At 37.2% G+C, this 16,310-nt stretch overlaps 1 protein-coding gene across 3 annotated transcripts in view; it reads left to right on the plus strand.

Annotated features, from left to right (window-relative positions):
* Positions 1 to 16,310, plus strand: part of LOC140153462 (alpha-(1,6)-fucosyltransferase-like) — a 160,041-nt gene that overhangs the window by 133,458 nt on the left and 10,273 nt on the right. For all 3 annotated transcript variants that reach the window (XM_072176219.1, XM_072176221.1, XM_072176220.1), the window contains one exon: positions 5,629 to 5,875. In XM_072176219.1, the coding sequence (XP_072032320.1) occupies positions 5,629 to 5,875 (247 nt within the window). The remainder of the gene's footprint in view (positions 1 to 5,628; positions 5,876 to 16,310) is intronic.

Raw genomic sequence — 16,310 nt, forward strand, 5'->3', positions numbered from 1 at the left:
AGAGCTATACAATTGAGCAGGTGGGGAATACAAATTAAAAAGACGTTTTTGCACTAACCCAGGGGGAGGGGGGTTCTTCCTGGTTGAAGGTGTATGAAGATGTGCCATGGTTTTGGGGTACCTTTTCAGCAATTTTGGTATATCGATCAGTGGGTTTACGTTCATTGCGCCCAAGTGGGAACAATTTGGGCAAAAGTGCCCTTAAAAGTACCAAAGTTGGGCATATTTTGGGTTTTTCAGGTGCTTTTTGTGAATAATTAGCAATCTGAAGGTTTACAAAAACAGCAAAAGGTAGGATCAGCTCCCCACAGCCCATGAAGGAAGGTTGATGCATCTAGTGCCTTCATCAGAGAAAATGAATCGCTGAAATAGTGAAAATTATGGTACTTTTACAAGGGAAAAGGCAACTTTTCTAGGCATTGTTGACATAGTGCCTACATGAAAGAAAGGTTCCAATTACTAAGATCTAACTTTTGAGACGGTTTGTATGTTTGAAGGTGCAAAATTAAACATAGGACACACTGTTTTACTGCTGTGTTAAGAAATTCCAATCGTCACTACAAATCATAAACAAGTCATTTCTGAGATTGATGGACAGGTGACGTCAGACGCAGACTAGTATTTGATTATAGACCTCATGGTACGGTAAAGCAAATCTCTAAGAATGGGACAATTATTTGTACAGAAATTATTCTTGAAACCAAATCAAAATGGGAAAAAAGTAAAAAACAAATGGAAAAAAGAAATGGTAGTCATTGCTATGTATAGACTATGCAATTTCTTTCTAGGACAAGATAAGTGTGCTGTTCACTAACTTCTATTAAAAATTTAAGCCAGATTGAACATTGCTTCATGCTTTATTTAATTTCAATGTCAATAGAATGTGTATATAAATGTGTTCTAAAAACCTGCTTTTACACTGCCCCCCTCCCTCCGAAGAAAAATTGATTTAATGGATTTTTAAGAAGTTGTAAGCTTTCAGCAGAAAAAAGTTGGTAGTCTCTATTGATGCAATTGAATGAAATAACATGAACATTGAAATCTAATTACTTTCCATGCAATGTTTGGCCAAGTAACATTAATCTGCACATTAAAGGAAAATGTTTCCAGTGTAGCTGGAATGTACTTGTATTATTTTGTAAGAAGGTAAACTTGGTATTGTAGTGGGAATTTGAAACTTTTTTTTTTCAGGTAATTTGATCAATGATCTTGCACATCCAGGAATTTTCTGTACAAGTGTAAAAGATATGTTGATGTTAGTCGAGTCCTGTTTAGTTTTTAGAGCCAGGAATCCAGGTTTATACTTTATACTTAGGCAGCAATGCACATTTAAGACTAGAGTCAGTTTTATGGAATCTTTCATATACTGTATAGGCAAGTAACTTCTTTTGAAACTGAAAGACACCCCCCCCGTGCGCGGGCATTAAAAGCGAGGACTTGTGATACACATGTGTGTAAATGGGGTTTGTAATGCATTCAAAGTGAGGACATGTTTACGAACAACACATTCAAAGCGAGGTCACTTCACTTTGTCTGTAAACGTGCATACAAAGTGAGATAATAGCCTATATATACCCCCCTATACCCCCTATAGGAAGAGTGTTATCCAATGCACAGATTTTGACCTCACTTTATCAAAATTTCCTCACTTTGAATGTGGGAAACAATATCTTGTCCTCGCTTTGAACGGCTTGGCGAATGTACCCCAGACACACAGCAAAAATATATGACCATATTCTTAATAGCGCTAAAGTCCCAAGTTGTTAGGATCTATTGGTATTATAGGCTAGTATTTTTCAAAAAAAGGTTATCTAGCTATGCAATCATAACAAAAACAAAATTCAATTTCATAATTTGCTGCACATTGCTTGCATGTACCAATTGATTATCATCAGATCAAAAAAAAACCCAGAGTTTGCTGCTATATCTCTTTCCTGATTTGTACACAGCTTGAGATTCTTCAGGCACCACTCTCTGGCCTAGATGCGCATCCCTAGCGCCGGCACATCTCATGTTATTCTATCTTGAGAAAGTAAACAAGTTGAGAATGACTGGGTGGAGCTATCCAGATGGCATTTTGTTACCACATGTCTGATCCATTGAGAATTGGACCAAGTAAAAATCATAAGTAATAGAGAGAAGATGCAATGGCTGCGTAATGGGGGAGGGGGGAGGCAATCCTCCCAGTTTGCCCCCTCCCCCACTTTTGAGGCAAAACCCCCAAAATTACGTAAATTTCCACTTTTTGCGACAATTTTGCGCAAAATTGGCTGATTTCCCATTATTATGTAGCTTTATCTGATATTACTCTCCATTATTTCAGTTTGCTCAACATTTCGGATGATACCTTATGGACGTTACAAACCAAAGATATCCAAACAGTAATAATGTAGCTGGTCTAAGCTGTTGCCAAACATTGACCATTGACATCAAAATTTTACTACCAAATACACCGAATATTTTTCATTTCCTGTGTACATAAAATAACAATATAAAAAGGCAACATCATGCAGTATTTACGACACATTAATTGCTTCCAAATTTGGCTCCCTAAGTTGATTATCTATGCCCTTTCTACCACATTTTCCTCAAGTAATCAAGAGAAGGTTTACATTTTCAGTTGAGGAAATTCACAAATTTACAAGCTGGCAGTGGCGGTACATGTACCAGGATATTTTTCTGGGGGGATGGGGACAAAGTGAATTGCAGGGGGTTTTGTAAAGTGGGGGGAAATTGGGGGAGGGGCAAGAAAAAAATTTTGGGAGGGGGGCAAATGCACCTGAAAAATTATATACCATTACTTGGTGTTATTGCATGAGAACAAACAATTGTGTTAAGAGTTTCAAATTTATCCCAAATGGACAATAGTGTTAACTAATATTATAAACCAATTGAATCCAACTGATACAAACTAACACATATCCGAATCAATCCACATTAAAAAATATCATAGCGCGATATTTATGAATTGACTGGCATGCAGCCACAGATTAGTATGCCCAGAAACCATGTTACCCATTTCATAACAACATGGGATTTTAATCAATCACCTACCTAGTATTGAAACTGGCTACTGACGTAGGCGATAACAGTTTGTACACAGTTGATCAGTCATGGGTTGCCGCACTTGTACTATACTATCAGTATGGTCGACTGCAGATCCGTCGGATAACGCTTTTTCAATGGGAAATGAACTTTGCTGCTTAGATGATGTCACAATGAGGTTAGCATTTATTCCGGATTGAAAAGCGTGTTCCGACGGATCTGCACTCGACAGGCCTCCTGTATATAACTTTCAGGAAATAGTCCAATCCAATTTTGTTTTGAAAATTCTTGTGTTGATCTTGATTTGGTGGACTAGAGGTAATCTGTTCTACTCCTGTTGGCATTGGAAGCTATAGGTGACCCCGGAGTGATGTCACAAGCCGTTGACCTCCGTTGACAACAAATCCGATTCATAAGTCAAATTTGTAGTTTTCTGAGGTTTGTCCCTTTTCAAATCGGCCAAAATACTACCATTTCTATAACTTCTCGACATGGGGCCTCCAGCCAACAAAAAAAATAAAGACTCTCCTCTACATGTTCATGTGTTCAGCTTCACATAAAATGCAATTTTCGCAAAGTATTTAACCTTTATTTTACCGAAATCGGCCCAGAAATTAGCTCGATTCGAGTCAAAACAAAATGTAAACAGACGGAATCAGCCTCTGCTACAAGTCTTCAACTAGTCGCACAGCTCCACGGTCTATTGTGGGTTGAAAAGCGTAAGTGTAGGCACTGTAGCGTCATGTAAAATAAGTACCCGGATGGCCGGGGTCACCTATATTAGATGCAGTGGATGTGCAGGTGATGCACTGGTAGATTGGCATCATAATGCCAGTAAACAATTGGCTATGTTGTATAATGTGCTAGTTTTGTTGTCTTAAGAGTAGACTTGAGGGTTTCATGTCCTACAGAAAGATTAGTAATGGATGGCTGGGGATTGGTGATCACTGTATTTTCATAACTTGACCTGCTTATGTGAAGTACTTCATTCAATGACCCCTGTAATAAATAGGTCACTGTGTTTTGGATATTGTTGTTAGGATTCTCACACTTTTTCACAAAATTATCATCATTATTTTCATAAAAGTGAAGTTGAGATTGGTAGACTGAATCATGTCATGAAATACCAGCATTTTATCAGGTAATTAAGTAGAAGTGCATCACAATTTGGCTAGTACAAATAGCTGAGGAGAGAAGAGATACATGTACTCAATCATTCAAATCACTGTGTTACTTCTTACATGAGGACTCAGTTAGGTTAATTCTCCATGTACAAGATGAGTCATTTTGACACATTTATTGAGTGGATTTCTTGTTGAAACACTAAAAAGGTTTCAAGTGCATGGTGGTGGATGGCACCAACTAATTTCAAGGTAGTGCACATTCATTTTCAGACTTTGCAATTCAAACCTACTAAAAAGTTCAAAGGTGGTGAATGGCACCAACTAATTTCCAGGTAGTGCGCATTCATTTTCAGACTATCAATTCAAACCTACTAAAAAGTTCAAAGTACAGTGGTGGATGGCACCAACTCATTATGCAATTCAAATCTACTAAAAAGTACATGGTGGTGGATGGCACCAACTTATTTTCAGGTAGTGCGCATTCATTTTCCTTTTCAAGGTTTAACCCCATGAGAACTACCTGCCGATTGGCCAAAAAGAAGTTTTCATTATCAATTGGACCAATCAGCAACATTGTTAGAATAATTTCACCACACAAAAAATTGGGGTGAGTTATTTGCAAAGCTCCATTCTGATTGGTGATTAAAGTGAAGATATCATGTAATTGACCAATCAGAGGCAATGTTAGATCGGCAGGTCGTGCTCAGGGGGGTTAATCTCCCAGTTATTGTCCTTCAGTGGTTATCTAATATACATTGCTGTCACTTATCTTTTGCTGGACAGGAAAATAACAAATGCATTCTAAAACAAAGTGATAAACAACAAAAAGGAAAGGTGGTTTTAATTGAATTTAATGGATTTTACATCACCTACACAAGTAAAGCAATGATAAATGGGACAGCTCCATCATTGCAGATAATCATTGATGTCAATATTCACTAGTCCAGGTGTGAAACAATGAGCAGACTCAATCCACTTACTGTCTTGTCCCTGCATATAGCATTGAAACATCAGTCATGATAAATGGCGGTGATGAACTTGCGCAAACTGGGAACCAAGGGAGAACAGTGCCAGTGCATTGATTGGTCACCCCAGGTTAAATAAGAAATAAATAAATAAACTAACATGATAAAAACCAATGTTGGCTCACTTGAATAGTATTTTGTTAAAAAAATGTCATTTGGTACAAGGATGTTTGCAGACTGAGGTATTTGGACGTCATGGTGGTATCATAAGTTGACTTTGTTGCATCATAAGTACAATATCATTTTGTTGTATTTTTTCTGAATTATAAGAAGACAAGGAAATGTAGAGTTTGAGAGATGTTTTTTATGAAGATATTATTTTCAACTGAATTGCTTTATAATTGACTATTGAATGTAGAATTTGAGAGATGTTTTTTATGAATATATTGTTTCAAACCGTACTTTATTTGTGCATTTTCTTTTTGGTGTTTCAGCTCCTGATGTTATTAAAGATATACAAGTAGTAGATTTACCAATAGTTGATGGACTCCATCCAAGACCAGACAGCCTTCCACTAGCCATACCTGAAGATCTGTTTGAGAGACTAACTAGGCTTCATGGCAACCCTATAGTATGGTGGCTGGGTCAGATCCTTAGGTTTTTATTACGACCACAGCCAGAATTAGAAAAAGACATGAAGGACACAGAGGAGAGGCTAGGATTTGGACATCCTATTGTCGGGTAAGTAATGGTATTTGTAGTAGATGATAGATAGTGTACCAGAAGAAGCATGATGTAAGGATCTCAACTCAGATCACTACTTTCTACCTAGGACAAGGTTGACTGGGGACTATATGTGACCTGCTACCACGAGCGTGAAGTCGCAAGTTGGTATTTTCGAAATGTCCCGGCTTCTTTTGAGACATTGGTGTTCTTTGTTTCACACACACCTGTTCAAGCCAATAGTCTGTATGTCCTTTGTGAATGGGGGCAGAATGGGCCATTCATGAAAGACATACTACTGGCTTGTACAGGTGCACGACAAACAAAGAGCAACTAAAAAAAGCGATTTTTAGTGTGCTACCCTCATTCATAACGCCTAGATGTTGATCCACAAGCCTCAGCACACTTTACAGGTTGTTGCTGACCACTCAGCAGCCAGGATGTCTCGAAACTACCAACTTGCAACTTAAAACTTATTTCATGGTAGCAGGTCGCATATAATAACTATAAGGCTTAATTGCCAATATTCTTTGTTATTAGTGTTAATCTGACTACAGCTAGGACTAAGACCCACTCAGCTTTTGACACACATCTGAATGATACAAGGGAAGTAAGGCATTTCCTGATTGCATAACAGGACTGTGTACTACAAAATAATACTTGATATATGAGCTGTTTGTGCGTGCATCCCACGTGGTGTGATGATGCAATCACCCTAAGTGATATATAGGCATGGTTTCGCTGGCCAGCGAAGCCCAAGACCCATAGCAAATTGTCGCCAACCCAGTGCTTGGCATGCGAGGGGTCTTGGGTTCAAATACCACCCAGAGCAAACAACTTCTTTCTTTGTTTTCTCTCTTTATTCCTTCCTTTTTTCCCTTCCTGTCACCAAAAGGCTCTTATGCGGTTAGGGTTAATGCAAATTCTTAATGATTTTACTGAACAAGAGAGCAAGAGCCATGAAACAATTGATAGAGCCATTTTGTCTCACCTGATTCTGTCCAGGACCTGGCTCTAGGCTAAAGCTGTTGGTTCAACAACAAACAAACAAAAATAAAAGGGTGAAGTGGAAAAAAATACAACAAACTTCTGGTGCAAATTGTGAATCAGATTATTTCAAGAAAAGTTGTGAAACTTTACTTGAAGAATCATTATTAAGAGGGCATCCACTTATAGAACTTGCACAGATAGCCAAGCTCAGCATACTTTGCAACAATACAAGATAAACAATTACATATTTACATTATATAAAACCAAATCTAACCAGACAAGAAAAATCTTGTTTGGAAAATTAAGCACAAGTTGAAAAGAAGAATTATATTAGCATTTTTATCACCCACTAGAGCACTTAGGTTTTCAATTCCTTTTCTCTTGTTTTGTAACAGAAATAACTGAATGGGTAATGTGCATGAAGTCGTTGTCATGGTAACTAAAATAAAAGACCAAAATTACCTTGGTGCTATATTTCAAATGGCAAATCCTTGGAATCGCCTGAGAATATGCAAACATTCTGTTGTCATTTTTTTTCACAAGATTTTGTAAATGTCAGACAGCCAGGGGAAGTTCCGCTGCGGGGACCATTTACATCTTTATTGACTACCCCATGGAACCATGTAAACCAATATATATTATTCAAGAGATAAAGCATTCAAGATTTAGAATATAGACTAATGTTACTTACCTGCAAAAGATTTAGATAAAAAATGACTGCCATGACTAAATAGGCTGCCTGGGTTAAATACTAGCTTAAGGATATGTGCAATGTATTTGCATTATGAATTTGATCATATCAATGTAAAGTGCTGTAACTTTTATAAGGTAATCTCTGCTGGAAGTGATTGTGATTCACTAGATATTTCAGGAAATGTTTTATATTAGACGATGTGGCAAGTATTGGTTCATTGTACATCAATTTAAATGTAAATAGCTAGAGATATCATACTGAGATACGAACATGTGTAGTGCAAGCAGGGTTGCCAATCCCGCGATTTGGTAGCCCAATTTGGCGGCTTTTGAAAAAAAATTTGCGACTTTTGACAATATCCTGTCCCATAGAAACCAATGGTTAAGAAGAAAATTGGATGACTTTTCAACATTGGCTCCCGCGACTTCCGATAGTTCCATGTCCCATAGAAACCAATGGTAAAGAGGAAAATTGAGCGACTTTTCGATTATTTGACCCGCGATTCGGGCTGAAATCTTTTGGCAACTCTGAGTGCAAGTGCAGTTAGCCTGTACTGTAGTTAAACAAAAATTTGTCGCATATTGAAATCTTGTACTTCCTGTCAAAAAACGCAAAATATCTATTATTGATTTCAAATCTATTCATTGCATCCAATTGAATTACAAGTTATATCATCCCTTAAATATTAGAACCGGCGTTGAGATGATATTAAACCGTGATGCGCTATCTGTCCTAATCCAGGTGCAATTTGAATTTAATAGAATGTCAGTGTCATGTTTCAGAATGTTGTCCAAAGTACGATATCTGCAGGCTTACAGGGTATGCAAGTGACATGTCAGAATGTAGATTAATGTAGATTCAAGTGGACTTGTATTGTCTGTGATACTTCTGCATGGTTGATGCCTGGGGATAAGCAAGCTTGGTTTGGGTAAGGGTGTGCCACTGAAAAAGTAGACCAATCAATATACCAATTTTGCAAGAAATTTGGACCCATCGATATACCACAGAATGTCTTAGTTTTTACAACTTTTTTTCCCCAAATTTGGGGGAAATTTCAAAAATTTTGGCTACACTGAGGCAAAATTGGGCTATTTTCCGGGAAAAATTAGCCTAGAAAAAAGGGTAATTGATATACCAAAGGGCCGAAAATGACAATCAAGTTTGCAGCATATCCCTGTATGGTCATTTGTACTGAGTTCCCCCTTCCCCAATACCCCCCCTCCCCCCTGTCCGGGTTGTTGCTGTAAGATGATGCAGATCCAATTGATCCAGAAGTTGGTGTACACTACACATGTGCACTTCACACATCTCACATTACCTTGTAAATGATGTAGAATTTTGGCAGTCCACAAGACATTATATATTAAAAGTATTGTGCAGAAAGCCCCACTCAGAGTTTTATGCTGCCCGAGTAGAATTAATATGATGAGACAATGTAGCTAAGTTGCCATCTGAAACCAACCTGGACAGGTGTATTGGTGATTCATTTTTAGAAAGCCTATTTTTGGTTGAATAAATAAAGAAGTTAATGTTTGCAACTGCAGTGTCTCATCCAGTGTAGCTACAGTGGGTGGGAGAGTCCACCTCTCAGTTTTGGAACCCTACACTCAGCTGCAAGTTTAGCTCTGGAACCCACCACTCATATTAATAGGCCATAATTGCATCATTTTATTAAATTTGTCAAGAATATGGTCCATTTTGGCAATAAAGGGCCAAATATGAGTAAGATTTTCATCAAATGCCACACAGCACTAAAAATATCCTAGCTATAACCCTGGTCTCATCTCAAGTTAAGAGTAACACCATGTTGGATTTTGTAGTGGCAGATTCGAAGAAGTGTGTTTTTTTTGGTTGCATTGCCAGCGTACAGATAAATTGCCCTTGTGTATGTATACACACACCCCATGGGATTAGCTCAGCGCTCGCAATTCAAATCTGCAACTACAAAATCCAACAACTTTACTCTAAAGTCCAGTTGTAAACTTTGAAACTGAAATTCAGATACATGCAAAAATAGGGAGCAAGAAAATAATGAAATAAAACTGGCACTATAAAAGCTCACTTCCCAACCAAATATGGTAGTGATGTAAACATTTCAGCAATTTACTAGTATAAGCATATCTAGGTAAGGTAAGGTTGATGATACTTTTGATGCAAGTGGACCTGCATTTTGTAATATTGATTTACAACATTGCTGACTTTGGCCAGGTTTGATCAGATCGTGTCACAAAACCTTTGATGAGGACAAGATAGGGCTCATATTGAAATACCCTACCACGTTTTCACACAGAAAGAAGGCAGGATTCCCCTCGCTAAGCGCGCACCTCAGGAAAGCTCGGTCATAAAACGGATGGATTATATGCATCAGTGATACACCCTGCCCAGGATTTTAACCAAAGAAGGCTAGCGCAGGAAAGCTGCAGGATGGCGCACACCTTCCTGTGTAAGGGAATTTCAATATGAGCCCATAGTCGAAGAGTTGTTTTTGTATCTACAATCATATGGAAATTACATGGCCAGCCAGCCACCTTGTTCAAGGCTAATTTAATAATGCTAGTTCTTTATCTTAGCCTTAGCTCCTGGTTCTGGAAAACAAACCATAGATGTGTTCAGGCATTCATAGGATCATTGTGCTCAAGAATTGCAGCCTACAAGCCACGTATCTCTAGAAGATACTCCTGGTCCCATCCACATGAGCAAAAACTTTGGGAAATCTGCAGTGTTATGGTGAAATTTGCAGTGTTATGGTGAAATCTGCAGTGTTATGGTGAAATCTGCAGTGTTATGGTGAAATCTGCAGTGTTATGGTGAAATCTGCAGTGTTATGGTGAAATCTGCAGTGTTATGGTGAAATCTGCAGTGTTATGGTGAAATCTGCAGTGTTATGGTGAAATCTGCAGTGTTATGGTTTTAGTATGATTTGAGACCAATGGCCTGAGCTGAGATATCCAAATATAGTAGGTTTGTGCAATTTTGAGAAAATCACAGGAAGTGAGCTTTTCAGAAATTACTGAGTACTGAGTTCTAGGAATCCTTGAATAATGAATTTTTACTTTTCTACATATAGATGGCTTCTATATTTGTAACATTTTGTGTTGGTTAACTGTTCACTCTTTCTTATAAAATTATATTCAGGTTCCTCTTGTCTTGTACCAATCAATCGTTCCTCATTGTGTCTATTTGTTCTTGTTCAGGATGCATAACCTCATTACCTACTTTATTGAGAATATGTCATATAAAATTTAATGATTCTGGAATTTATAAGAAATACAAAACAAAATGGAGTGGAAATTGAGTGATAACATTGGAGCTGGGAAAATGAAATGAAGCTTGAGTGATAACTGGGAAAAAATGAGCGAGTGAGTATTGTATTGTCTGCTTACACCTGCCATATATGGTTGGTAGGCCCTAGCAGGGACAGGTGGCTAGCTGGCTGCTGATGTCAATGATCAATTGGGCTATTCCATTTAAAATCCACACTACCCCTGTGGAAGATTTTGGAAATATGTTGCACAGGGGAGTATGAATTTCAAATGGAATGCACATTAGGCAGCTCCATTTGAAACTCACCTCCCTCTGTGGAAGATTCAGGTTGAATCTTTCTCAGAGGGTGTATGAAAATCAAATGGAGCTGCCTAATGTACTAATTCGATTGAAATTCATACTCCCCCTGTGGAACATATTTCCAAAATCTTCCACAGGGGTAGTGTGGATTTTAAATGGAATAGCCCATTTCTTGAGATTGCTCCTCGTGGTGGAATTCTAGTTGCAAAACACTGTCAAATTTGCCAAGAGCTAGCTTCCAATATGATAGATTTGTAGCGTCATACATTGCTCATTGTATTTATCTAGGGCACAGGATTTTCCATAACTTGATATGTTGCAATGTAAAATAACTTCAACTTTCCTTGCGATTTGAATCTGCCACTGCGAAATGCAATGTGGTGTTACTCTCAACTTGAGACAAGAGACAATACAGACTATATCTCATCAAAATTTATGTAGAATTTTGAACTGATATCATTGACTTTGACGCTGTTAGCCGGGAGGGAGGTACTTAGTACAATTGGCCATATAGGGGTGTACAGTACTGCCAACATGGGTAGGATTTTTAGCCTTTTGGTATATCAATGACCCATTTTCTAGGCCAACATGGTATGTGGATGGGTGCTTCTTAACAAAATTTTCTCAGTTTTTTTTTTAATATTCCACATTTGTTTCACTGTAGCCAACATTTTTGACTAAAATTGGCTGAAATTATTTGACTTGTTATATCGATGGGTAGAAATTTGGGCATTTTTTTTTTTTTTGCATTTTTATTTCCTGTACTTGGATCTGGTTTTTGGGCAGTTTTTAAAGGTCCTAATGAAGTTCTAGTTTACTGAAAAATAGATTAATCTGGAAAGTCCTTAGATCGTTAGATGTGATATTTATTATCAGCACATTATGTTATGATCTAACTGACATTAAACAAGTGCCTCTTGGTGGTACCTTGAGAAAAAAAAAGGAAAGTGCAAGGTCAGTGACTCCAAAGAACAAATTGATTTTGAGTGAAATTTCAATTGCAATAATACCGAGTCTAGTAGAGAGTACTTCTGCTTAGTATGGCGTTGTCTTATAAGATTGAAATTGTTATTATGAAGTTTAAGAGAAGCTTTATTTTCCATTAATGTTAAGTTTATTCTGTACTGTATCGCATATGGGAACCATCAAGGGACAGTTGATACTGAGCTCATTGGTTCCTATTGTGTTCTGTTTCTTGGCTTTAGCTATAATGCTGGATGTTCACCTTTCTGTTCAAATGCTGGTTGTCAAGGACGAGTTTAGCTGAAGCTGCAAGTTTACCGTTCTGTATAAATGTATTAAAATATGAAGCAAATTTTGTATTGTATGTTAAGTAAGATTTGTCAGATTCCGTAACATCAGAATTGTTCATTGCCATATCAGTTTATATAGTGGATTGAATGAATCTGCTAACTCAGGAACCTTTTCTAACCAAGAATGAAGACATAATTCTTGTCAAGTTGAGTCGGAACAATTAAAGCTAACTGCTTTATATAGAAAAAGACATGTATGCAATCATGTAAGCATGCTTCATACAAAGACCCATCAATTTGTGTTATCTGTGAAGACACAAGTGTAAATACAACCGCTTTTATCCAAGATCATGACTTAGCACTCTATGTGTTGAACGCATCACCCAGAGGCTAACCCATCACACACTTATAATGTTCTCTGTCCAATTCAAGTACTATATATATGGACTAGAGACATAGTATGCCCACGGGCCATAACATACATACATACGATGCATACTAAGCTCTGGGAAAATGCACAGAGCTAGACAAAATCTGACTAGCACAGGGTGTATCCGAATTCTATTTTATTTCTCACATTTGTTCATAGATGATGAGCTAAATATCTGCAAGCTAGTAGTAGTCATTTTCAGACGGTCGTAGAATTTTCGAGGATTTGTGTGCTTGAGAATTGCGATTCCTAAGTCAGTCCCTGAATGTGTGTAGCCTGGAATTAAACCCGGACGCTTACCATTAGTGTAGTGTTAGTGGCGTACCGAATTGATCCGTATTAAATATAATTAAACCAAGGTCATCAGTTTACCCCCTGAGCACTTCCTGCCGATCTAACACTGCCTCTGATTGGTCAATTGCATGATATCTTCACTTTAATCACCAATCATAATGGAGCTTTGCAAATAATTCACCCCAATTTTTTTTGCGTGTTGAAATTATTCTAACAATGTTGCTAATTGGTCCAATTGATAATAGAAACTTCTTTTTGGCCAATCGGCAGGTAGTTCTCATGGGGTTAAACAGCAAATTTTGCCTGAGAATTGTGTTGCTTTTAAGCAAAAAAACCTCCGTATGGATGTGCTAGTGGCATGTATGAATATAGGTGAAGGAGTGTGTCTGCCTGCCTGGGTGGGGGACAATAGTAAGGAGGAAAATCAATGACCACATTAACCAAATTGACTTGCACACACTTGACTGTTTCTGCACATGAATACATAGAGAAGCCACTAACATTGGTGCATACAGAGCAGGTGAAACGTGGGCATGCATGCGTGGATTCAAATGACTGGCTGGCTAGATGGTAAGGCCATAGGAAAAGTTTTACTTAAGAACTTTTTGAAAGTAAGAATATTCACAAGTAGCTTTTTAAAAACAGGTCCTGATGGTTTACCAGATTGACCAGGATGTGCAACACAGACTGAAAAATATGCTCAAGTGTGGTCAAAAGACATTTACTTTTTCTTCAGTGGCATAGATTTCCATTTGGGGGTATATGAGGTTAGGAAAGATTTCTTGAAGTATAGTGAATCCAGCACCTCTTGGCAACAGAATAAGTGTATGGTACAAATGCTCACAAAGCACACAAACAATTTTGGCCTAAAAATGCCCAAGGTTACTGCTGTCCCATTCAAAAGTACAGGAAGACCACCTACAGCGTTGAGGTCAACTTTCTAGACTTCCTGTCTACTGGCAGTAATGGCTACTACCCAGTGCTAACATCAATGAATTGTTTAATTCGAATTAATCAATTCTATATTATAGACTGCTCAACTCTGGGGTTTCTGTATGAATATACATACACTATTGTCTATGATTAAAGGGGCATTTCGTGATCCACAGCCTCATCCCCCACTTTTCTCAAAAAAGTTGAGATTTTTATATCACTGGAAACCTCTGGCTACATAATGTGTATGTACAAAATATTTCTTGCAGATTAATTCGTTTAGCAAAGATATCGTGAAATTTGAATTTAGTTCTGGTGCACCAGAACGAAATTACAACGTACTGTCTATGGAGCAGTGTAATACACATGATCATGCATAACTCGCAATCGCAAAATCGGAATCAACTGGAATTTTGGGAATATGCTTTTTTCGTGGATATGTACTGAAAAATGTCATAAAAAGAGGATGCTAGGATCATGAAATCCTTCTTTAAGGAATGAGCAATGTTAAAGAAGAACATTTAAAAAAAGTAATTGTGAAAACAACAGCCACATGATTTTGTTTGACCATAAAGATGTTTTTGTCAGAAAGCTTGCACATATTCTGAGCTTGAAAATAATATCTTCTTTGTGAAAAATACTAAATTGGAAAGGGGAAAATTGTCAGCAGTTCTCATAAGTGTATGCATTAAAGATCAGCTACATGGCTCAATCATGTCTTCTGGTGAATCTCTGACCCCGCTTGCCCAATTCAATGTTAGACAAAGCCATCTTGTCATCACGTCCCTTGAATATTGAAAGATGGGGAGTAGGGAAGAGTGGGATACAGGGCAGAGTGTCTACTTCAAATTCATGACAGTCATTTGCTATTATGCTATTGGAATGACAGGCATTTGAACTGTTTTGAGCAAGTGTCAGTGAACTATTTTTTTCACTGATCGTATAACCATGCATACCTTTAAAATATGGCCAGTCATCATGGTCACCTTTATCATACTGGTAGGATGACAAAGATTAGTTCTGGCAGGAATAATTGAGGCATATTTATGAGCTTGGACCTCATCTAAATTAGTGTATGCATTGTTGACTTTGTCAAAAGTTATCAGTATAGCACTGTTTGATGTGAATAATGTATTGATATTTTTCATCAAATTTGACCCACTTAAGGTGGGTGATGATTTATCCCTTACTAGTTCAAAAGCCTTTACTTGCTTGCTTTTATTCAAGCTCAAAGGTAGTTTTTCCGCCATGTGGTGTAATACAGAATTTGATAAGTTACTGATAATAGATGTTGGATTGTCATGAAACTTGGTGAATATGATAACCCTTGAGCAGCAAAAATTCTTAAGGTCGTCTGAATATAGATTGTTGGATTGTCATGAAACTCGGTGCATGTGATTTCCATTGAGCCCTTTGTTACAAGAATGAATTAAATGCAGACCTGTGTAGCACACATTTTTCAATTCAGCTTTCAACATGAAAATTCTTGAGTATTTCCCAGTATGTCTTTGGTGGTATTCACCAATAAAGACCCGATATTTCTCACCTGGTTGATCATTCCACACACAAATGATTACTAGCATTCAAAGTACTTGTCAACTTCATCCGTGGCACTGTCTTTTTTAAAGACAGTTCTTGTTTGAACTGTTAAGTTGCATATCAAACTCATCAGATTATCATAAAGAATCAGCACTTTCAACATTGCTATGGTTGGGTGTCATTTTGACATGTTATTAAGGGCTGGGGTATGAGCGTTTGGACAGTATTTATTTTGGGACATTAGAGCACATCAGACATATCGAATTGCATTCTGAATACTGAAGAATGTCATTCTGATATCAAATAATTTTGATTTTTGAAATTCGCAATTTAATACACATTTTATGGCAAATCATTAAAATTGATATTTTTGATATTTAACAGTACTTGAAGTAAACTTTATAAATCTGATGATTTATACTTAAAGTGTATGTAGGTGGGATAAAAAGCCGACGATCAATTGAAAATTTTGATTTTTCAGTATTGAAGATATGGATTTTTTTTCCCAAAACACCAAACAAAAATAAGGTCTTTTTGGGAAAAAAATCCATATCTTCAATATGAAAGGTCAAAATTTTCATTTGACCGTCGGCTTTTCCTCCTGCTACATACACTTTAAGAATATATCATTAGATTTATATAATTTACTTCGAGGACTGTTATATATCAAAAATTTGAAAAATATCAAATTTTTATAATTTGTCATAAAATTTGTATTATATTGTGATTTTCTAAAAATGAAAATTATTTTATATC

This window comes from Amphiura filiformis, chromosome 5 (assembly GCF_039555335.1).
Source record: "Amphiura filiformis chromosome 5, Afil_fr2py, whole genome shotgun sequence".
Classification (NCBI taxonomy): Eukaryota; Metazoa; Echinodermata; class Ophiuroidea; order Amphilepidida; family Amphiuridae; genus Amphiura; species Amphiura filiformis.